This window comes from Agelaius tricolor, unplaced genomic scaffold (assembly GCF_023055355.1).
Source record: "Agelaius tricolor isolate 1412-34295 unplaced genomic scaffold, bAgeTri1.0.p SCAF_68, whole genome shotgun sequence".
Lineage (NCBI taxonomy): Eukaryota > Metazoa > Chordata > Aves > Passeriformes > Icteridae > Agelaius > Agelaius tricolor.
Window position 1 is genome coordinate 845074 of NW_027269328.1, and position 23872 is coordinate 868945.

Genomic DNA, 23872 nt, shown 5'->3' on the forward strand with positions numbered 1-23872 from the left:
TGTTCTTTTGTTTAATTTCCTCGTTATTTTCTTCACTTCTTCCTCGTGGCTTCACCATGCTGAGGGTGGCTGCTCTGACCTGCCAGGGAGCAGAGTTTCTCCTAAATCACCTCACAAACACCTTTGAGTCCTTTTTCTGACAGAAGCAGTTTCTGCCACCCACCAGCTGCTGCCTGGCCCTGCTCGGCTGAGATAAGGGATGGGTGCAGCACCTGGGCTGTCCTGTTGATTCTTCCTTGGAAATCTTGTGCAAGAGCACTGCTCCAGGGGGAGAGGGGAACTGCCAGGGCCAGAGAAGGGCCGGGGTTGCTTTAGAATCACAAAATCGCTTAGGAAAGAAAAGAAAACTGGGGGAAAACTCCTCATTGAGTCCAGCCACTCCCCCAGCACTGCCGACACCGCCGCTGACCCACAAGTGCCACATCCACGCGGCTGTGGAATCCCTCCCGGACGGGCACTCCAGCCGTGCCCTGCCCACCCTGCAGGGGTTATCTGGGGGGCTTTAACCCCCTGCAGGCTGCGGGGGCAGAGCAGCGCCCTGGGCAGCTGCAGGCGGGACTGGCCCGCACACGCTCGGCCGGGCAGGGCTGCAGCCCGTCGGATGTGACTCATCCTGGAGGCTCATCCCGCTCCACCCCTGCTCCGCCGGTGCCTCTCCTGTGTCCCCGCAGCCTGCGGGACCCTCGCTGCCATCGGCACCATCGAGGCTGAAGCCGCTCCGGTGCGTCCTGTGGAAGGTGCTCAGGGTAGCGGGGTGGGCTGGCGGCAGCGATCCGGGAGGGCTGCGGGAGCCTCGGCAGGGCCCCTGCGCGGCTCCCGGTCCGGATGGAGCCCACTCGAACCCAGCCTGGCCCCGTGCCTCGGCTCCCGGGATGCCCAGGGGTCCCTTTTGCCCGGCGGGGCAGCGCTCGGGGCTGCCGGGGCACGCCCGGGGCTGTGCCCGTGGAGCCAGCGCCCGGGCAAAGGTTCCTTTGGCTCTGCTGGGGCTGGGCACGGACCCGGAGCGAGGTAGGAAGAGGGGGGGGATAAGAAGGAAGGAGTCAGAGATCCCGGCCGGGCGGTGCCGGTGTCCCCTGCGGGCTCAGGGCACGGCAGAGCCGGGCCGGTGTCACCAGCGTGTCACGGCGGGACGGGCGGGGCGGCCGCCACCGCCGAGAGCAGCCCCTTGTGCTGGGGGGGCACGGGGTGGGTGGCACCGAGGAGGGGACAGTTCCCGGCTGTGTGCCCCCAGCAGGGACCCTGGGATGCCGGTTTGCCAGGGCGGAGGGCGGGGGAGGTTGTGTGGCCGGCAGGATATGGGGGGGCCGATCCAGGCCCCCCCCCGCTGACGGAGACCCGTTTGCAGGGAGCCAGAACTGGCCCCGTGCCCTGCCCCCGGCCCCACATGGACCTCCCGGCGGAGGATGGGGCTGAGGCACCCCAGGAGGGGAGCCCCGAGGCTGAGGTGAGAGTGGGCAGGGGCTGGGGACCCCCCTGGACAGCTGCAGTGGGGGGCCAGGGAACCCCAGTGGTGGAAGAGGGGAGAAATCCATGGATGAGGGTGTGAGACCCCCACAGGTGGCAGTTTGGGAACCCCCATGAATGAAGGGTGTGGGATGCCCACAGGTGGAGGATGGGACACCCCATGGGTAGGTGTTTGGGTATCCAGATATGGGGAGAATGTGAAACACCACAGGAGGAGGTTTGGGGACCCCCATGGGTGGGGATTTCGGGGATCCCCATGGGTGAAGGAGGGGGGGATTCCTATAGGTAGTTATTTATGGATCCCCAGGGGGGAAGGATGGGGGACTCACACAGGCAGGGATTTGGGGACCCCCATGGGCAGGGGATGAGGGATCCCCATGGGTGAAGGAGGGGGGATTCCTACGGGTGGATTTGTGGATTTGTGGATTTGGGGATTTGTGGATCCCCGGGGGTGGAGGATGGGGGACCCGCACAGGCAGGGATTTGGGGACCCCCATGGGTGGGGATTTCAGGGACCCCCATGGGCAGGGGATGAGGGATCCCCATGGGTGAAGGAGGGGGGGATTCCTACGGGTGGATTTGTGGATCCCCGGGGGTGGAGGATGGGGGACCCGCACAGGCAGGGATTTGGGGACACAGGCAGGGATTTGGGGACCCCCATGGGCTGAGGACAGGGATGAGGGTGCAGTGCAGGGATGCGACCGAGGGCTGTGCTCGGGCTGGGGCTGGGGACACTGTCACAGAGATGGCAGCTTGACCCTACAGGTAGTTAGGGTCAGCCAGCTCCCTCTCGTCCCACCCAGGTACCCGAGGGGCCGCAGCGCCCGGCGGGGCAGTGGTCGGGGGCCGAGGCGGGCTCGTGGCTGGCGGCGCACGGCGGGGCCGCGGGGCTGGCCCGGGAGCACGGCCTGACGGGCCGGGCGCTGCTGCTCCTGAGCGAGGGCTCCCTGCGGCGCATGGGGGTCACCCCGCGGAGCCGGCGCCGGGAGCTGCTGCGGGAGCTGCTGCGGCTGCGGCTGCAGCAGGAGGTGCAGGAGCTGCGGAGCCTCGCTGGCGGTGAGCACCCCCCGGGCCCGGGGCAGGGGCTGCGCTCCCCGGGGGATGGTGCTGGGAGAAACGAGGCGCGCTCCTTGTCACAGACACGCTTTGTGAGAAATCCTTGCATTTTTCTCTCCTGAGAAGCTGAGAGGCCTCAGGAACAAAATGTAACCAATGGTTATCTGCTGCTGTGGAATGCAACAGGTGCAGCTGGGATTGGTACCATGTGGTTGTTTCTAATTAATGGCCAATCACAGCCCAGCTGTCTCGGACTGTCTAGTCAGTCACAAGATTTTATTATCATTCCATTTTCTTTCCTTTCCTTGCAAGCCTTCTGATGAAATCCTTTCTTTTCTTTTTTTAGTATAGTTTTAATATAATATATATATCATAAAATAATAAATCAGCCTTCTGAAACACAGAGCCAGATCCTCATCTCTTCCCTCTTCTTGGGACCCCTATGAACACCACCACACACTCTTTGAAGATTTTAGAAGTTTAAAAAGGGATAAAAGGGATAAAGCAAAAGTAACAGTGCTGGATGCACAGCCATAGCCACTTGTACTATTAACTATAACAACTCTCATATATTTTTCATTGCATTGGTCAAATACGTATTCACGAGGATTATACATATTCAAAATTCACTTGAGTTTATTTGTTCCTGGAATTCTTTAGCTCAGTTTGACCCCTGACCTCATTGCAGAGCATGTGCCACAATGCAGACGTGATTTTGAGAGTTTTGTATTTTATTTCTTCACAAGGCCCCCTGGTCTGTGGTTTGATAATTATTGATAGCTGAAGGGTCAGTGGTGGATCCCTCCTTGCTCTTTTGGTGTTTTTTGCATGGTTCTTTTCAATGTTATCTTATCATACAGATATTTTAGCCATTTTTTACAAGTATTTTCAATCAATATTAGTTATTTCACTATTGTCAGTCATCTACAAAAATAAAAGCATTGGTTATTATTTCACAACTACAATTACTTCTGCAAAAGTTAATGTTATAATACACAGGACATAGCCTCTATTTTAATATTTTGTGAGAGCCTAAACTATAATATATTTATCACACTAAAATATATAATCTACACAGGGCTTAGGGTATTAAACATAAAAGGCTGAAAAATTATATGAAACGAAATAAATATGAAAATGAATCATAAATATGAAATTATGTTATATGAAAAATAAAAAGGTGATTACAAACAGCACAAAATAATTTGCAAAAGCCAATATGATAGCAAAAGCCAACAGCTACACAGTAATTTATAAGTGTCACCTTCCCCCCTGTCCCCAGAGTGAAGATGATGTCCCTGTGGATGTCCCAGAGCCTGTGGGAGCAGAGGAGATGGCACGTGAGGACAAAGCAGCTGGGACTGAGCAACACATGCAGGAACAGTGCTGGAGGAGCCCCGAGATCACTGTGACCCCCCAAAAATGCAGAGCCTGCCCAGGGCAGGAGCTGATAAGAACAGCAGAACCTTAGAAGCAAAATTTGATCCACGAGGCTGGGCGGTTACCCCAAGCAGAGAGAAAGCAGTCCCAGAACTGATCTTGTGTGAAACAGGGGGTCACAAACACAAAGACACTCATAGGAGTGCTGAAAAGCTTTTGAGGCGCTTGCAAAAATCTATGATTGGATCTAAAATGGCTCAGGTTGTGCAATCAGGAATCCAACAAAAGTTGGATTTGTTACTTGTTAACTTGTTAACTTGTAACTTGTTATTTGTTCTTTGTTAAAGAAACAGCACTAACAAGGCTAACAAAACAATGCTGGGAGCCACAAAACCTGGAAATGCTCTGGGTGAACACTGGCAGATGGATTTTACTGAATTGCCCAGAGAAGGGGGGGGGTATAAATCCAGAATAATAAAGTTCTGGTGGATACCTTTTCTGGGTGGCCAGAAACCTTCCCTTGTCACAGCAACCAGGTTAGGGAAGTGACTAAAGTACTGTCAAATCAAATAAATACAAAAAACCCAAAAAGACAATAAATCAAAAATCGGGGGTACCTTTGGGAATGTCATCAGACACAGATTCCCACGTTATTGCAGAAGTGATACAACAGCTTAGGAAAGCCTTGGGAATAGCTTGGGATCCTCACACTCCTTATAGGCCCCAGGCTAGTGGCAAAGTGGAGGGAGTGAATTACACAATCAAATTGAAATTGGGTGAAATGTGTCAGGAAACCTCCTTGAGCTGTGCCCAAGCCTTACCTGGTGCTCTGCTTCAAAGCAGAATTCAGCTGTGGGGCACCAGCAGAATCAGCCCCTGTGAGCTGCTCTGTGGTCGACCCTAGCAAGTGCCACACTCCAGGAGCCACACATGTTCAAAGGAGGGGTGGATTTGAATAATTACCTCATTTCTCTCAGTAAAACCTTTCAGGATTTGCAGTGGTTGGACACACCAGGGCACGAGTTCCAACCAGGAGATCGGCTCTGTTTGAATGACTGGGGAACTGCTCCACTCCAGCCAAAGTGCAAGGGACCTTTCCAAGCACTGCTGACAACTTTGACTGCATTGAAACCGCACAAAGTAAAATTTTGGATACCATGTTCCAGAATTAAAAGGGCCTAAGCCCCCTGGGAAGAAGTCAAGAGCTTGTCACAAGCTGTTTTACAAAACCAAATGGCACTAGACTTTGTTTTAGCATCACAAGGAGGAATATGGACTGTAATTAACTCCAGTTGCTGTGTATTCACTGACCAAAAAACACTGTAGAGTGTCTACAGATGTCCAGGAAACCTGGAAACAACCCCAAATTTCCAAACCAACAGCTCAAGATGCCATCTCCTGGAGATTTGAAGAAATTTGGACCAAACGTCCTTCCTGGGTACCCAGCTGGACCTGGTGAAACATCTGTTTATAATCACCACCTTAATAATTGCTGTGTGGTTTTAGCCAGCATCAAGATTCAGTGTTGCAGCTGTTTTAATGCCCTACACTCTGAAAGGAAATAAAAATCTTAAGAGACTGGCTCCCACAAGGAACTTAGGAGCAAGTAGAGGAGGGATTTGATACGGACAGGAGAACAGCACAGCCCTGGAGAAACAGATAAAGGATGTATCACAGGCAAACAGAAGTCATGAAAAATGGAAGCAGGATGCCAGCTCAGCTGTGCAAGGCTGATAAAGCAGAAGTTGTGCAAAACAAGGTTATTTCCCTTACTCAAAAGCGGGGGTCAAGGAACATCCCCCTAAAAAGGACATGGGATATTAAAGACAGATCCCTAGGAACCACATAAGGACTCCTGGTAAGGGGTGTGACAATGTAAAATAAAGTCAAATAAGTGGGGATAGCTACTGGATATGCAGTGTGTATGATAAAAGCTCTGTTCATCCAACACTGCCAGACTTGATTGGAGGAAGTATCCCCCAAATGACCAGTGCTGCAATAAAGAATGGCAGACATGTCCCATGCTACACGTTGAACAACAACTTTTAATCCTTTTCTTCTTATTTTCCTTCTCTAAAGCCAAAACCAAATCTTGGAGAAGACTTCCAACACCCTCAAGTCCACATCTCACCAAAAAAACTTTCACCCCAAACCACCCATCAGCAGTTTCACTTTCACACTGCTGCAGAAAATCACAAGATTTACGGGAAAGCAGTAATTGTGGAATCACCGCTCCCATATAAAGGGAAACAGCTCCCTCCAAAGGAGCCAGAGCTGGGTGGGCTGTGCTGGACTTCACCGAGCACGGGAGCTGCAGGCACCGGAGGGGAAAGGTAGGGGATGGGGACGGAGATGAGAATGGGGACGGAGATGAGAACGGGGACGGGGACGGGGATGGGGATGGGAATGAGGATGAGGATGAGGATGAGGATGAGGATGAGGATGGGGATGAGCTGCGGGGCTGGGAGCCGGGAGCAGCCGGGACCGGGATCTTGTTTCTCTCCTGCCTCCTGTGCTTTGCCAGGGTAGGGGAGGTGCCAGGGCAGGGGAAGAGGGGCCTGAGGGCAGCGGGCGGGCGCTGTGCGCTCCCAGCGTGGGCTGCAGGAAGCCGCCTTTGCTGGCACCGCTTTGGGGAGCTCGGGGGAGCCGTGTGCGCTGCGGGGGCTGAGCCGGGACGGGGCCGGGCGAGGAGCGGCGGGGGAAGGCGGGGAGGGATGCGGGGCATGCGGGGGCACAGGGAAGGCTGCAGAGCCGCAAAGGCTGCCCCGAGAGCCGGCAGCGGGGCCGGCCGGGCACAGGTGCCGAGCGGAGCCCCTGCCCCGCCGCCAGCCCGTGCCCGGTCGGGAAACGCTGCCCGCAGGCGGCGCCGACCCTGCCCGGCCCGGGCACCCCCAGCCCCGCGGTGGGGCCGATGGCTGCGCTCCCCTGAGGGCAGGAGCCGGGGGATCGTTCCTGCTCCTGCCCATGCAGGGAGGGTGGCATTCTGCTCCCTTACAGTCTAAGCATCGCCACCCAGAGCGCTCTGGTCCCTGGGACAGCCCCGCAGAGGCAGCCGTGTTCCCAGAGCCCCTTTCCCTGGGGCAGGGCTGCGCAAAACACTCTCGGGGGGCTGCTCCAGTGAAACCGGGTGCGGGCATTCCCAGGGCAGGTCCTGCTGCCAGCCTTGCTGCTTCCCTCCTTTGCTTCCAAGGAGGAACTGGATCCCAGTTATGCCCTGAATGTGCTCAGTGCCTCTCTGCGGGCACTGACACCCTCACATGGGGCTTTTCCCCTATTCCTGCAGCACTGGGAAGCCGCGCAGGGAGTGCCAAGGGTGCCTGGGGGCAGGTTCAGGGTGTGGCTGGGCTTGAGTTAATGTTGGCCAGTGTCACAGTTAATGTTGTCCAGTGTCACTATGAAAAATCCTTTCCTTAGGACTTTTTCTCCTGAGAAGCCTCAGAGGAAAATAAAAATAATTATTATCTGCTGCTGTGGAATGCAACAAGTGCATCTTTGATTGGTCTCATGTGGTTGTTTCTAATTAATGGCCGATCACAGTCCAGCTGTCTCGGACTGTCTGGTCAGCCACAAGATTTTATTATCATTCCATTTTCCTTCCTTTCCTTGCAAGCCTTCTGATGAAATCCTTTCTTCTATTCTTTTAGTATAGTTTTAATATAATATATAGCATAAAATAATAAATAAGCCTGCTGAAACATGGAGTCAAGAGTCTCACCTCTTCCCATGTCGGGGCTGCCTGCAAACCACCACAGTCCAGGGCAGCCTCTGGCTCCTGAGACTGAACCAGTCCTCACAGTGCTCCAGGGGGACAGAATTTGGGAGGGAACAGGGCTGGGATAAGTGGCTCAAGTGCACGAGCTCCAGCAGTGACCCTGAGCCAGCAGTTCCCATCCCGAGCAGCCGCTCTGCACTGAGGCTCTGCTGCCCAGGGAGCAGCTGGACATGTGCCTGTGAAAAATGTCAATCACTTGGTTTTAGCATTTTAAAAATTTAATAGTGATAAAATGGTTATAAAAATAGTAATGTAATTAGAGTAATAATAATTTGAACAATTGGGATTAGGACAATAGGAGACAATAAAAACAAAGAGTTACAGATGGTCCGGGTTCCTTTTTCTGGGCAAAATAAGCCCAGAAAGGGAAACACATTAACAGAGGATTAACCCTTAAAAGTAATAGCATGTTGCATATTCATACACCTCATCCATGATGCATAAATTCCATTCAAACCCAGGATTCTGTCTGGGCAGTGTCAGCTTCTTCCTCTTAATCCTGACAGCGTCTCAGACCTGAGTGAGGCAGGAAGAAGTTCGTTTCTTCTGATAAGGGAGCAATAAATTAATTTTCTCTGAAAGATTCGGGTGTCCTGTGGCTGCTATCTGGTGCGAGTACCTCATTCCTTTCTTGAAAAAAATATCCCACATACACAGTTTCTATTTTAACTACAAAAGTTACATTTTAACTGCAAAGCGACAGCCCACGAGCTGCTGGGAGGGCTCAGTGCCTGCTGGGATCCAAGCCCAGCGCTGCCTCTCCCCGCTCTGCGGGGCCCTGAGCCTCCCCCCAGCAGCAGCTGCGCGATGGGGCAGGGGTGGGACAGGGCCCTGCTGCCCCCCTGGCAGCGCTGCTCCCCTGGCTCTGCCCCCTGCTCGCCTTCTCTACTGCCCCCAGAGCACAGATGCTCCCTGCACAGCCTCTCACCCATCGGCAGCCCCAAGTCCTTCTCCCCAGGGCTGCTCTCAGACCATTCCCTTCCCAGCAGTGTCTGTGCCTGGAATTGCCCCAGCCCAGGGGCAGCGCCTGCACTTGGCCCTGGTGACCCTCAGGGGCTTTGCTCTGTCCCACCTCTCCAGCATGTCCAGCTTCCTTCTGGTGGGGGAACGTGGATGTAGGTGCCAGGGGAACCCTGCTCTGCTCACCTCCCCAGAAGAGCCCTGAGCAGTCTTTGCTGCCTGGGCATTTCTCAGTGGAGGAGAAGGGTTGGCCTCCCATGCTCCCTGGAATGAATCTGCCGTGCTCATGGGTTGCCTTCTGCTGACTCTCTGCTCTTCTCCTTTAGGTTTTGGGGCCTTTCCTTCCTGGTGCTCTTCCTCCTGAGTTCTCAAGGGGTTCCCATCTTCTTCTCCACACCCACCGTGTACGCCAGGCCTGCCACTGCCCCTGTGCTGTGTCCCCTGAGCTGGGGCCCTCGGCTGCCCGTGTCTGCTGGGAAGCCAAGGCTGGGAGCAACGGGAGCATCTGCTGTGAGGTGGGTGAGGAGAATCAGAGCCCACAGCCCTTGAACACATTGCCCAAATCTGCAGGGATTCCAGAGGGAAAGCTGCCCCTGAAGGCTCTGGAAGGGTGCTGGAGCCCAGCCCAAGCCCCTGGGATCAGTACCTGAGCTGGTGACAGGGCTGTAGCCTTGGTGGGACAGAAGCTGATTGCTCAGATGGGATTTTTGTAAGGAATAAATCATCTCCAGTATCCAAGTGAACTGAGACTGGGACAATTCTCGGAGTTGTGTGAAAGAGTCAAACACCCAGAGGTTTAAAGGCAGGTGCCCAGTTAAAGGTTTGCAGGCACTTTTCCTCCTGTCACCAGAGATTTTGAACTCAGTGGCTTTGCGGTGGCTGAAGCCAAGACTGCCAGCAAAGGGCACCTGCCTGATGAGACCCTCTGTGCTAACGAGCAGCAGATCACAGAGGGCACCTCTCTGAGTTGAGTCCCAGCATTTCCAGTCACTTCTGATGGGTCACCAGGATGCCCCAGGCACAGCTGAGGGCAGGGACAAGGTGGATTTTTCCCCTGCACTGGGGTGGGCCCCTGAGGGTGCCAGGAAGCAGCAGCTCCTGGGAAGGGGCCAGAGAGGGGCGAGGGAGGGGCTGCGCTGGCAGCTGGAGCAGGAGCACAGCTCAGAGCCCCTGGGGGGCGTGGGGGGAGCGTGTCTGGGGAGTGTGGGGTGCCCATGGGGGGAGTGTGTGAGCGCTGCCTCCGGGTGCTGGGAGCAGCAGGCTGGGCCAGGCAGCCAGCAGGGCAGCCCCGGGCTGGGCAGAGGGTGCAGGATGCAGGCAGGGCTGTTGGACGGGCAGAGGGGCTGTGCCAGGGAGCCAGGATTGCCCCTGGCTGTCTGCACTTGTGGATGGAGGGGTTCTGCTGGGAGGATGTGGGCGATGGTGAAGGCAGCACCTTGTCCAGGACAGGTTGTGTGGCTGAGTGAGTCTGTGTGTCTGTGTCTGTGTGTCTCTGTGTCTGTGTCTCTGTGTCTGTGTTTGTGTGTCTGTGTTTGTGTTTGTGTCTCTATGTTTGTGTCTCTGTGTGTCTGTGTCTGTTTTTGTGTGTCTGTGTGTCTCTGTGTCTGTGTTTGTGTGTCTGTGTTTGTGTCTCTGTGTGTCTGTGCTGTCTCTAGGGTACACACTCACCTTCAGGGTTGATCCTGCTAACAGGAAAGCAACAGGCACATCCACGGGGCTGGGAAGGGGACCCTGGCTCTGGTGCCATCCCAGGCTTGGCTCCAGCAGCCGGGTGGGAGCAATCCCAAGGGCTGCAGCTGCTGCAGAGCCTCTGCCAGGAGCCTGGGGCCTCTGACAACACCTTAGGGAATGTCTCTGTTCTTCCTCCACAGCCATGGCTTCACAGGACGACGCACAGGAGGAGGATACAAAGACACAGCTCCTGGCAGAGGCATTCCAGAAGGAAGGACTGGATGCTGGATACTGGCTGCCCAAAGTGACACAGATCCTGGGAATCAAGTGCAGAGAAGCCCTGCAACATCTGGAATATAAAGACTACCTCAGGCTGGAGTGTGAGATACAGCACCCCTGGGAGAAAAAGGCACTCCAGAAACTCCTGAAAATAAAAGATGACAAAACGACCATTAAAGAGGTGCAGAAGGAGCACTTGGAGAAGACAAAGCAAAGACACGAAGAGGCCAAACAAGCTCTGAAGGATCTGACAGAAATGCTCAACAGCCGCAGCCACAGCCAGGATGCTCTGAGGGAGAAAGCAGAGACTCTGTGGCAAGTCATGGAGATTCCCAAAGAGTTCTGGCCACCGCCAAAGAAACCCTTGGCAGATATGCTGGAGAGCATCCAGAAGCAGCTGGAGCAGCAGGAGCAGTCAGCAGGCAGGAGGGAGAACATCCCTGACACGGAGGTGCTGAGGCGGGCGTCAGGGGGACTGGCCCTGCAGGGCATCTACAGAACCAGCAGACCTGAAGATGTGCTGGCAAAGCGAGAGCAGCTCCTCAGGGTTCCTGAGGGATTCCAGCTCGCCAGTCCCGAGCAAGGATCGCTGCTTGAGAGGAAGGAGTTCTCCTCCTCTGCAGCAGAATCCACTTTCACCAAGTCCATGGAGCAGCTGGGGTTCAGCATGAGCGTTTCTGCCAAATCCTCATTCTGGGGGATTAATCTGGGAGGGAGTGTAGATCACAGCAGCTCCTCACAGTCACAGGACACCCACCAGTCCCGCTCTGAGCAGAGCTACTTTTGCACCACCAAGTACCAGTACATCCCTCTGGCCTCCTGCTACTTCCAAAGGCATCAGCTTCGCCTCTCGGATGCCGCTCTGCGGGAGCTGCAAGACATGGAGCAGCTTTTGAGCTTCAGTCAGGAAGAAGACAGCCCCACCTTGGTGAAGATATGTGAGAGCTTCTTCAGCAGGTTTGGGTCCCACATAAACCAGGGTCCCCTCCACTTTGGGGGGATATTCTGGTGGAAGGCGTCTACAGAAGGATTCCGGGCTGAGCAGCGCGAAGAGGTGAAGCGACAAACGTCTGAAGCACTGAACAGCTTTGTTGGGGCCAGCTGGGGTGGCTTCGGGGCCAGTGTAGAAGGGACCCTGGATGTTTCCAAATCCAGCTCACAGGCTTCTGTCCTGGGGAGAGCCAGAGAGGGTTCTCATACAGCAATTCAGCTCTACGTGGTCAACACAGGGGGCCCAGCAGACACAGCTTCCCTTCCTCAGTGGAAAACGGGGCTCATGTCTGATAACACAACGTGGTGCGTTATCGACCGTGGCTTTGAGCTGATCCCAGTGTGGGACATTATCCTGTGCAATCACTGTGGAGATTTTAAGTCTGTTGGTCAGATGAGCAGAGCCCTCAGGGCTGGGTACAAAGTGCTGACAAATCAGAGCCTTGGCATGACTTTTGGAGAGGAACTGGGCAGTGCAGTGCAAGAGGCCAGAGATTTCATGGGGACTGTGAAGGCCTGGGAGGTGACAGTGGATGAAGAGAAGCTGTTCATGCTGATGGAGCTAAAAGATGATCTGAGTGCAAAAACCAGGAACCCCAGTGTGTGGATCAACGTGTGCCTGTCAGACAAAGCCCTGCAGGACTTCCTGGTGAACACCGTGCGGAGCTGCCAGGAGTCACCTCCAGAAAACACCACCACTATCAAGGTAATGTTGAGGAGTCTCCTGAATCCTCATATCTACTCTGTCAAGGACTTCCCTGAGGCTTCCTTCATTATGCAATGGGTCTTCCAGACTGAGCACCCGCCTCCCAGATCTCCCAAAGTCTCTGAGCTTCAAGAGCTCATCAAAACACTGCAGCAAATGAAGGAGCACATCCATGCTGTCACCTACGCACCAGGAAGCTCTGCTCCTGACGTTCATGAAGCAAAGATAGAAGCCACCCTGACCAGCAGCCTGGCCATTTATTCCTTACTCCAGTCTCTCCAGGAACAGGCTCAGAAGGACATGGAACTGTTGGTGCTCTTGATTGTGACCAGCACAGGCTACCAGGTGGAAAGCAGCAATTTTCAGCACCTCCTTGGACACCCAGAAATTCAGTACATGGCCAAGGAAATGGAAGCAGCACATGAGGAGTACATGAACCTGAAGGAGCAAGATGCGGACAGAGCTGAGGCATTCCTCCTGCTGACAGGTCTGACTGTGACACCAGAATGTCAAAAGCTGTCCCCTGAGCAGAAAAGGGAGCGTTTAGTTTTCATGGAAGATCACATGAAAGGCTTGTGGTCCCCACGGATAAAGAATCTCCTCCAAAAGCACAGTGGAGGCGAAGACTGGGAGAGGCTGGAACGTGACTTGGACTCCTTGATCAGTGGGTGCTTGGATGACAAATGGGATGAACAGAGGATGCAGAACATACTCAGCGACCTGGAAGACACTTTTCCAAAACCAGAGCCCCCCAGTCAGTCCCAGTCCAAGTCTGACAGCAGCGAATCCAAAGAAAGTGAAGCCATTGCAAACCAGGAGTTCCTCCAGTTGCTCAAGCGCCTTGGACTGGAAAGTCACTATCCAAGGAAAATGGGGATGGGAGATTTCCGCACCATCTGCAAGACATCTCTGCAGGACGGCCAGCCCAGCCAGGACAAGGAACTGCCATTGTACTTCTTGCACAAGCTGTTAACTGTGGATTACCAGGTGAGATACCTGACTTGCTGGGAAAGGAGCAATCCAGGCCTTGCACTCATGCCACAAAGCAGCGAGCAAGAGAACCAAAAATCAGATTCCTTTGAAAACTTTCTTGATAAGCTGATGGAAGCAGCTCCTAAATGTGCAAGCAGGGACAGCCATGTGCACCCCATGGACCTGCAGATGGCCGTTTTCCATTGTGCTGATGACTTCCTGAGACAGTCCCTGGCAACCAAGCTGGCGTTCTGCCAACTGGCACTGCCTCTCCTGGTGCCCAACCCGAGCACTTCATGCATCGAGTTCCCCCTCTACACCCTCAGCCAAATCCAAAGGAGCTGGAAAGAGGTGGACAAGTCAGGAAAGCAGGCCCAAGCAAAGAGTTTCAGCAACAAACTCATCTTTCAGGCACAGACACCCATCGTGTCCTTCATCCGCATTGGCAGCTCGGCCTCCTCTTCCAAGTCCCAGCTCCTGAACGCTCTGCTCAGCAAACGCAAACACGACACTTTCTTCCACCGCCACTGCAGAGGCAGCACCAGAGAGCGTCTGCTGATGGAAGGGCTGGTGGAGATCGCCTGGTACTGCCCCGGTGGAAGCCCCAATGACACCTTTGAGCGCTGCGTGGCTTTCTGTAACCTGCGTGGAGACGCCAGGGATCACGGAGCACAGCTGCAGTTCCTGCAGGAGATATCTGCTGTCAACGTGGCTCTCGTGTCCGATTGGGAGCACATGGACAACAGGGGGAAAAAGCTTCTGCAGGGCCTGTGGCAGTCACAAAGGCCTTTGGTTTGTCTTCTCACAGAAAAAGAGAACATTGCAGCTGGACAAGTCAGCAAAACCATAACAATAGGGATCAAGAACAGAAACGAAGCAGAACTGATGGATGAGCTGACCAAGACAATTGGGGATCTCCTGGAAGGTTCTAATCCATGTTTCAGCCTGGAGGCCTGTGTGGACAAAGCTCGCCAGCACGGATTTGTAGTGGATGCAGATCAACCCGCGTGTGTGACAGCCAAAGCAAAGGCAAAGGAGCTGGTGGAGCTTCTGAAGAAAGAGAAGCTGTCTGAGATCAAATCCAAGCTGCTGCCACTTCAAGGAAAACTGTGGTACCAGTGGTGCCAAAAGGACAAAGAACTCACTCGCTTGCAGGAGAAGAGGAACAAGAGCGTTGAGCATCATCGGAGCCAAATTGAAAATGAGAAGAAAGCAATAAGAAGAAAGCAACTTGAGCACGCTTCCCCTCTCAACCCACTGATGAAATCATTCCTTGGCTTTCTCCAGGCCCAGCCAGCAGATACCAAGAAATACTTCCTGCACTGGATGAAGGTCTTTATGGACGAGCTGTCTTGTGGTCGCCTTGAAGAACTGAGGAGGGACTATCACGAGTTATGGTCTAAAATCCTGTCAAGAAAGAAAAACAAGAAGAAAACCAGTGGCAATGATGAGATGCTGAGTCGCTTGGATGCCCTCTCTGATGAAATCAACGATTCATCCATCGGCCTGGAGCACCTTCTGAGAGAGGTAGGGCAGATTTATGAAGCTCTGGAATTACTGAACTCCAAGAATGAGGATTTTGTCAAATTTCCGGAAATTGCAGTAGAGCTGATGGTTTCAGGGTACCCCGTGGAGCTGATGGATGGGGACGCTTCTTACCTGCCCTTGCGCTGGGTGGGAGCAATCTTTGACAGCTTAATTGAGAGGCTGGGGGACAAACGATTGTTTGTCCTCTCCGTGCTCGGCATCCAGAGCACAGGCAAGTCCACCCTGCTGAATGCCATGTTTGGTCTGCAGTTCAACGTCAGCGCAGGGAGATGCACTCGTGGAGCCTTCATGCAGCTCATCCCAGTGGGCCAGGAGCTGCAGCAAGACTTGGGCTTTGATTTTGTGCTGGTGGTTGACACAGAGGGACTCCGTGCCATCGAGATGGCCAATAAACAGTCCCTGAACCATGACAACGAGCTGGCCACCTTTGTCATTGGTGTCGGCAACTTGACTGTGATCAATATCTTTGGCGAAAATCCATCAGAAATGCAAGATGTTCTCCAGATCGCTGTGCAGGCTTTCCTGAGGATGAAGAAAGTCAATCTTTCCCCAAGCTGCCTCTTTGTCCACCAAAACGTGGGAGAAGCAACTGCCAAGGAGCAGAACATGGAAGGACAAAGGCGCCTGCAGGAAAAGCTGGATGAAATGACCGTGATAGCTGCTCAGCAGGAATTCTGTGACATCTCCTCCTTCAGCGATGTCATTGGCTTTGATGTGAACACCCACATTCACTACTTTGCTCACCTGTGGGAAGGAAACCCCCCAATGGCACCACCCAACCCCAACTACAGCCAGAACGTCCAGCAACTCAAGAGCAAAATCCTCCAGGCTGCCAAGAAGCAGTCACAGAGCAGCATTTTGAGGCTCTCGAGCCTGAAAGATCGTGTTGGTGACCTCTGGAATGCTTTGCTGAATGAAAACTTTGTTTTCAGCTTCAAGAATTCCCTGGAGATTGCTGTGTACAGGAAACTGGAAAGTGCCTTTAGTCAGTGGACCTGGATGCTGAGGAAACACATCTTAGATGTGCAAATGAGACTGGACAACAGAATTCGGAATGGGGACTTGCAGAATGTCACCAGAGAATACCTTGAAGGGCTGGTGAAACAGACAAGTGATGCCATTGAGAAAAATGTGGAAGAGTATTTCAGGGAAGACAAAGACCGGGAGATACTGGTCCAGTGGAAATCAAGCACAGAGCTGAAGCTGAAAGAACTCAAAGAGACTCTTCTTCATGAAACAAAAAAGAAATGTGAGAATCTCATTGAGCTACAGAAGGAGCAGAAGAAACTGGATGCAAGGAAGTTGGAATATGAAGATGAGCTCCTGAAAAAGAGTCGGGAGCTGGCTGTGACTCTGAAGGGGAAGAGCCTCAGTGAGAGAGAACTGAAGGACAAGTTTACTCTTGTCTGGAACAAGTGGATTACCGAAGTCTCCCGTGCTGCTCGTCCTCCAGAACGGGTGGATATCGATGCAGAAATCGACGATGTCCTTGTAGAGCACTTTAAGGAGCCGGGTATCCATGCACGGATCAAGTCATTTCCCAGAGGCAGAGGGTTTTCTTTGGATCCAGAGAAACACATCATGAAGAAAAAGTATTTAGGCTTTTTCACAGATCCCAGGAGCATTTCCAATGCTGATGTGATCAACTTTCAGCATATCACGGACAGCATCATAGCATGTGTGATGGCAAACATTGCTAAGAAGGAGGAGGAGAAACGCGATTACAGTCAAAATTTTATTCATGAAATACTCAATGAAGTACAGAAAGGTGTCAACTCTGTCCCCAGCAATGCAAAATGTACTTTCAACAGAGATTACAGCATAGATTTGTCGATCTATCTGTGCACAATGGCAGCGGAAAGGTTTAAAGCCATGCATGAAGGATTCCAAAAGGCAAATGACCCAGTTGTGTACCTGAGCAGCAAGAGAGAAGATTTCTTCCAATGTTTCCAGATTTCCTGCCAAGGAGCCACTTCTGTCACAACATTTGCTGTTTTCCTTTGTGACAAGATTGAACCAGCTCTTTGCCGTGCAGTCTATGAGAGGACAGCTAAAGCCATCGCTGAGCACATGCAGAAATCCCCAGATTTCCAGGGCAGCAGAGCCAATCTGGAAGTTTGCATCCTGAGATATCTGGCAGAACAGGAAAATTTTGAGTATTTCAGGCAGTACCTTATGTCTCCAAAAGAGTTTTGTGAGAGTTACATTGAGACACGGGTTAGGAGTCACTGTTTAGATGGGCCTAGGAGGCTGGAGATGTTTTTAGATTCCACCCTTGATATTCTCTATCGAAACATCTTGTCAGCTGTTTCTTTATCAACCCAAATTGTCAAAGACAGAAAAGACAGAGAAGACAAGGCCTCTCTCTGGCTGGATGAGTTTTGCAGGGAACTGTCAGAGGTGCTCAGCTTGCCCAGAAGTGACCTGAAGGGCATCGAGCACCAGGAGGTCACAGACATTGAGTTCCTGAGCAGTGCCATGGCAGAAGCTCTGGATGACCTGAGGGAAAGGCTCAAGAAAGAATTGGCTGCTGCTGACCTGAGCTCATTTCCAAGGCAGCCTCACAGCATCCTGGTGGAGCATTTTGCAGGGTGCTGGGAGCAGTGTCCCTTTTGTGGCGCTGTCTGCACAAACACAATGCAGAATCATGATGGAGACCATCAGCTGGTCTTCCATCGCCCAGAAGGTTTGAAGGGAGTGAAGTGGATTGGGACAGACCATCTTGCCATTGATATTTGTTCCAGTGATGTTGCAAGTGACTGCACATTCAGGATTCGTGAGAATGAAGTTTACCCCTACAGGAGATACCGGGATGCTGGACCTCCTTATTCCACTTGGAATATTCTTCCTGATCCATCCATGCAGGCGTACTGGAAGTGGTTTGTGTCTCATTTCAAGACACAGCTGGAAGCTTTGTACAATGGGAAATTTCAAGGCAAAGGAGAAATCCCTGAGGCGTGGTATAGAGTTACCAAGCAGGAAGCACTGTCTGAGCTGGAGAAGCGTTAGGCCACATCCTTGGAGAGTAAGAACCACAACAGCTTTGCAGTTTAGGAGAACTTTGTACCAGGCTCTGCACAAAATGCAGTTACAATGATGATACTCTCAAGTCCAGTAAAGACAAAGGTATCCCAAAATTATGAAATAAGGTGCATTACAGCATCCATTACTCAGCAGCTCCCTTGCTTCATGAAAAAGCCAGAATCCTCTTGCCTGTTTGCCATAAACATTCCCCTCAGCTTTGTCCTAGAGCCAAACCAAACCCATCCTTGGGGCCATCAGCCTTGTGGCCATCCTGAGCCCAAGGGCAGGGACGGGGCAAAGGCAGCACTCAAAGCACCCCTTGGATCAGCTGCTGTGAGACAAGAAGGGACAGTGCCCCAGGGGCAGTTTTCCTGCAGCAAGGAGCTGCCCTGCTGGGAGAAAGGGCTGCAGGGCCTGAGGCCAGCTCCACGCTGGCTGCAAGCTGGGCTGCTTGGCTTCTGGGTGTCATCCTTCCCTCCCTCATTGCAGCCTCCTGGATCAGCTGAGGCCGTTCTCCCAGCAGGAGCCGTTGTGCCTGCGGGCTCAGGAAAGCAGTGACACCACTGCCCTGGGGCTCAGGCAGTGCTTTCACTCCCTGTCTCAGGGGTGCTGTGTCTCTGTCCAGGGCAGCCGCTCCTGCTCAGCTGCCTGGGGCTGCTGCCCTTTCCTCCAGCCCTCAGCCCCAGCCAGAGCTGCTCCTGCCCTTGGCCTCTCTGCTGAGCAAAAGCCTTTGGAGTGCCCCATGTGGAGAATCCTGTCTGCCAGCACCTTCCACTGCAGCCCTGGGGCAGGGCTGTGCTGCCCAGGCAGGCTGGTGGCACCAGAGCTGTGCTCTGCAGAAGGTGGCACCCGCTGCCTCTGCCCCAGGGAGCCGTGGGGGCTTTTGCTGTGCAGGTGCTGCAACCCCGCTGGGCCAAGCGAGGGCCAGGCCCTTCTGGAGAGCTGCTGAAGGGCTGCTTCAGCCTCATCCCCTGCAGGCTCTGTGTGAAAAATGTATATTACACGCTTGGCTCTTTGCAAATATTAAAATGAATGTTACATGTGTTATGTTGGAAAGTTATGTTGTATTAATCTCTTTTAAGTAGTGTTGTAAGTATAAATTTTAGGCTATAGCATAATATAAAATAGAAACTATGTGATGAAAGATACTTTTCTAAGTAGCTGAAGGAATGGATAAGAGAATCAAGAAATTCTTCGCATAGAGATAAGAGCAACAAGACACCAAAAACGCCAAGAGAAGAATTATTGCCCCCTTATTGGGAAGAACCAGACTTTGAGGGACCAAGACAATTCATTTACAAGATGTAGGGGTGTAGTTGACAATAACCAGAAAAGACCCTTTCTTTGAAAGTAATTTTTGCATCATGTATGAGATATATGAATATGCAATAGGCTATTGCTTTTAAGGATTAATCCTTTGTTAGTGAGGTGTGCTTTTGCTTGGCAGAAGGAGGAAAACATACCCAGACATCTGTAACTCTTTGCTTTTTATTGTCTTCTATTGTCCTACTCCGATTGTCCAAATGCTTATTGCTTTAATTTGTTATTACTATTTTCATAGCTATTTTATTACTGTTAAACTTTTAAAATTTTAAAACAAGTTATTGCCTGTCACAGACATCTTTTATGAAAAATCCTTTCCTTAGGATTTTTCCTGCTGAGAAGCTGCGAGGCCTCAGGAACAAAATGTAAACATTGATTACCTGCTGCTGTGGAATGCAAAAGGTGCATCTGTGATTGGTCCCATGTTGGTTGTTTCTAGTTAATGGCCAATCACAGTCCAGCTGGCTCAGATGGAGAGTCTGAGCCACAAACCTTTGCTATCATTCCTTCTTATTCTATTCTCAGCTAGCCTTATAAGGAAATCCTTTCTTCTATTCTTTTAGTATAGGTTTAATGCAATATATATAATAAAATAACAAATCAACCCTTCTGAAACATGGAGTCAAGTCCTTGTCTCTTCCCTCAACCTGAGACCCCTGTGAACATGGTCACCATTGCCGTTTTTCCCACTCTGCTAATAAAGGAGTTGATTTGGACTGCTCTGTGTCTCCTTTGTGCTCAGGGGAGCCACAGCTGGGGGTGACTCCAGCTCTGTGTGCTGCAGACAGGCAGGGGACACGGGGTGGCACTGGGAGAGGGGATGTGGCAGCAGAGACTCTGCTCCATTCAGGGTCTCTGCTCCAGGAGCAGCTTCACTGCCTGCAGGGACAGTGAGAGAGCAGGAAAAGCTCCAAACCACAACATCCAGGGAAACCAATGTCAGTGGCAGGTGCCAAGGGAGGCAGGGCTGGGCACCAAGCCTGGCCTGTCACACACGTAGAGAGCTGAGAAGGCTGATCCCAGCGAGGTGCTCTGCTCTGCAGCTGCTCTGCTGGGAACCTGCAAGAGAGGAGGGGAACGGGCCCAGACTCTGCCAAGCCCAGCCCAAGGCCAAGGAGACCCAGAGCCAGTGACAGGAGCCAGAGCTGGTGCAAGAGACGAGTGATGCTGCAAGGGCTGAGTGCCAGGGACAGGGTGTCACAGACATCTTTCATGAAAAATCCTTTCTTAGGATTTTTCCTTGTGAGAAGCTGCAGTTTCAGCAACCAAAAGGAAACAATGGTTATCTGCTGCTGTGGAATGCAACAGGTAAACCCATGATTGGTCTCCTGTGGGTGTTTGGATTTCCTGACCACTCATGGCAGAGCTGGCTCTTGCTCTCTGTCTGAGACACAGATCTTTGTTATTCATTCTTTTCTATTCTTAGCTTAGCTAGCTTCTGAAGAAACCTTTTCCTTTCTATTTCTTTTTAGTATATTCTTAATGTAACATATATCATAAAATAATAAATCAAGCCTTCTGATCATGGAGTCAACATTCTCGTCTCTTCTTCATCCTGAAAACCCTTGTGACCACAGTCACAACAGGGGACACATGGGCTTGCTGTGTTGCTGCTGTGGTCTGTAAGAAATAACTTTGTAAGTCATTGCCCTTCACTATCATATTGGCTTTTCCAAATTATTTTGGTACGGTACAGTTTGTAATCACTTTTTAACTGCTTTTTGTGTAGTCTAATTTGTCAGCCTTTTTACCATCATCTCGGTGAAAATTATATATTTTTGTGTGATAAATATATTACAGTTTAGGCTCCTGCAAAATACTAAAATAGAGACTATTTGCTGTGTATTATCACATTAACTGTTGCAGAAGTGACTACTGCTTTTTTTTTTTTGTGTAACTAACTGACAGTGGTGAGAAGAACTCAGATAATTGTGTGATATATCTAATATTGATTTCATGTACTCGTGGAGTATCTTATCTGTATGATAAGTTAACATTGAAAAGAACCAGGCTATCAAGAACTGTCAAACCATGGAACAGGGGGTCTGGTGAGGAAATAAAATATATAAATTTCATCTGCAGAGTGCCACATACTTGAAGAAGACGGGTCAAGTGTCAAACATGTAAATTCAAAGGAATGTTTGAATATGTATAATCCTCATGAATATGCATTTGACCAATGTAATGAACAAGTATATATGAAAATTGTTTTCAGTTAGCTGGTGTGCTTTTGGGATCCAGGGATCCAAAGTGGGAGTGGAGGTGCCCCTGGCCATGGTGCCACCTCCTGGGCTGCGTGGGGAATGTCCCAGTGCAGCTGCTGGAGTGACCGTGGGGTTCCCAGTGCCACAACTGGGTGCAGTGGAGAGGACCCAGTGCAGCAAGGAGGGGGTGGCCTCAGGCCTGGGCTATCAGGAGGGTGCAGGGTCCCTCACCTGTGCCAGCTGTCCCAGCTCCCTCTCCAGTACACCCAGACCGTTCTCTGCACCTTTCCCTGTCTCTGCCAGGACTCCTTGGCCAAAGTCACCCTCAGCTGGATCATCAGGCTCCTCCTTCCTTGCAGGCCCTGCTGTGGGGAGGAGCACAAACAGATCAAAGGTCTTTTCCAACCTCAGCAATTCTTGGATGCGGTGCCTTCCAGTGACACTGGCATGAAAAATGCATATTATATGATTGGCTCTTGGCAAATATTAAAATGAATACTATATGTGTTATGCTGCAACGTTATGCTGTATTAATCTCTTTTAAGTAGTGCTGTATTAAATTAAGTAGTGTGGTAAATATAGTTTTTAGTCCATAGCATAACATTAAAATAGAAACCATGTGATATAAGATACTTTTTGTAACTAGCTCAAGGAATGGAAAAGATGGTCAAGAAATTCTTCTCATGATCCTCTCTGGATAGAGATAACAGCAAGAGACACTAAGATCCCAAGAGAAGAATTATTGCCTCCTTATTGGAAAAGCTCAGACTCCGAGGAACCAAGAAAATTGATTCACAAGATGGGGGGCGAAGCTGAAATTAAGTAGAAACACCCTTAGTTTAAAAAAATATTTAAATCATATATGAAATATATAAATATACAATAAATTATTGCTTTTAAAGGGTAATCCTTTACTAGCAAGGTGTGCTTTTTGGCAGAGTGCCAGGCACCCGGACATCTGTAATTCTTTGCTTTTTATTGTCTCTTATTGTCCTAACTTTTATTACTATTTTCACAGCATACCGGGAAAAATGCATGTTTTATGATTGGCTTTTCACAAATATTAAAATGAATATTATATGTGTTATGTTAAAAAGTTATGCTGTATTCATTTTCTTAAGTAGTGTGTTAAATATAGTTTTATGTTATAACATAATGTTAAACTAGAAACTATGCTATGTAAGATTCTTTTTTTAAAGAGAGGAATGAGGTACTCTCACTGAGATAACAGCCACAGGACACCTAAATCTTTCAGAGAAAAATAATTTATTGCTCCCTTATCAGAAGAAACGAACTTCTTTCTGCCTTGCTCAGCCCTGAAATGCAGTCAGGATTCAGAGGAAGCAGCTGACACTGCCCAGCCAGAATCCTGTGTTTGAATGGAATTTATGCATCATGGATGAGCTGTATGAATATGCAACAGGCTGTTGTTTTTAATGGTTAATCCTCTGTTAATGGGTGTCCTTTTCCAGGCTTATTTTGCCCAGAAAAGGTACCTGGACCGTCCGTAACTCTTTGTTTTTATTGTCTCCTATTGTCCTAATCCAAATTGTCCAAATTATTATTAGTCTAACTACATTGCTATTTGTTAAACTTTTAAAATTTTAAAAAACGAAGTGATTGGCATTTTTCACAATGAATACATATTAGCATGCAGTATATAAGTTGTGTTTGGATCCTTTTGCCTTTGTAGGTGAGGCAGGGTGGGAAGCCCTCCCCGTACCCCGACCGATTGGTTTTTGCTTATGTGCTACCCGAACCACTGCCAAATTTCTTTTTGTAACAACTGAATTATATTTGATTGCATTATTCTACCCAATTAAAACTGCTGCTGAATTTTCTGTCTCATTAAAACTGCTGCTAGTTTTTAAGTTTGTGGTTTATTAAATTAGACATAAGGGACTTGATTTATAACACGGAGATGGAAGGGCGGGTGGGGAGGCCTGAGAAGACCAATTTTGCTCTTTGTTTCCCTTCCTCCCCTTGTTCTCCCTCCCTCCCCAGAGAAGCTGTGGCTGCCCCATCCCTGGCAGTGCCCAAGGCCAGGTTGGACAGGACTGGGAGCACCTGGGGACAGTGGAATTGTCCCTGTCCATGGCAGGGGGTGGCACTGGATGGGCTTTAGGGTCTCTTCCCACACGGAATCCATGAGAACTTAGGGAGATGAGAATGGTACAGGGATACCCTGGAGCCCTTTCTGGTACCTAAAGGAGATCCAAGAGGGACTTCTTAGCAGGGCTGGAGTGAAAAATGCATATTTTATGATTGGCTTTTGGCAAATATGAACATGAATATTCTATCTGTTATGTTAAAAAGTTATATGGTATTAATAATGTTCAGTAGCATGTTAAATATAGTTTAAGGCTACAACATAATATTAAAATAAAAACTATACGATGTAAGATACTTTTTCTAACTTGCTCAAGAAATTTGTCACACTGAGATAACAGCAACAAGACACCAAAGTCCCCATGAGGCCTCCTTATTGGAAAAGACAAACTTTACTCCACCTCCTTCACATCT

General features: G+C 50.7%; 1 protein-coding gene across 2 annotated transcripts; it reads left to right on the top strand.

Annotated features, from left to right (window-relative positions):
* The first annotated feature begins 262 nt into the window (after positions 1-262).
* LOC139584836 (interferon-induced very large GTPase 1-like) lies at positions 263-21220 on the top strand. 2 transcript variants are annotated; one of them, XM_071417135.1, is made up of 5 exons: positions 263-721; positions 3803-5758; positions 5980-6233; positions 8959-9147; positions 10504-21220. In XM_071417135.1, the coding sequence occupies exon 5, from the start codon at positions 10506-10508 to the stop codon at positions 17805-17807; it is 7302 nt and encodes a 2433-aa protein (XP_071273236.1). In that variant the 5' UTR covers positions 263-721; positions 3803-5758; positions 5980-6233; positions 8959-9147; positions 10504-10505; the 3' UTR covers positions 17808-21220. The 2 variants fall into 2 exon arrangements, with proteins under 2 accessions (XP_071273236.1, XP_071273235.1); XM_071417134.1 differs by lacking the exon at positions 263-721 and adding an exon at positions 1360-1444.
* Positions 21221-23872: the final 2652 nt, after the last annotated feature.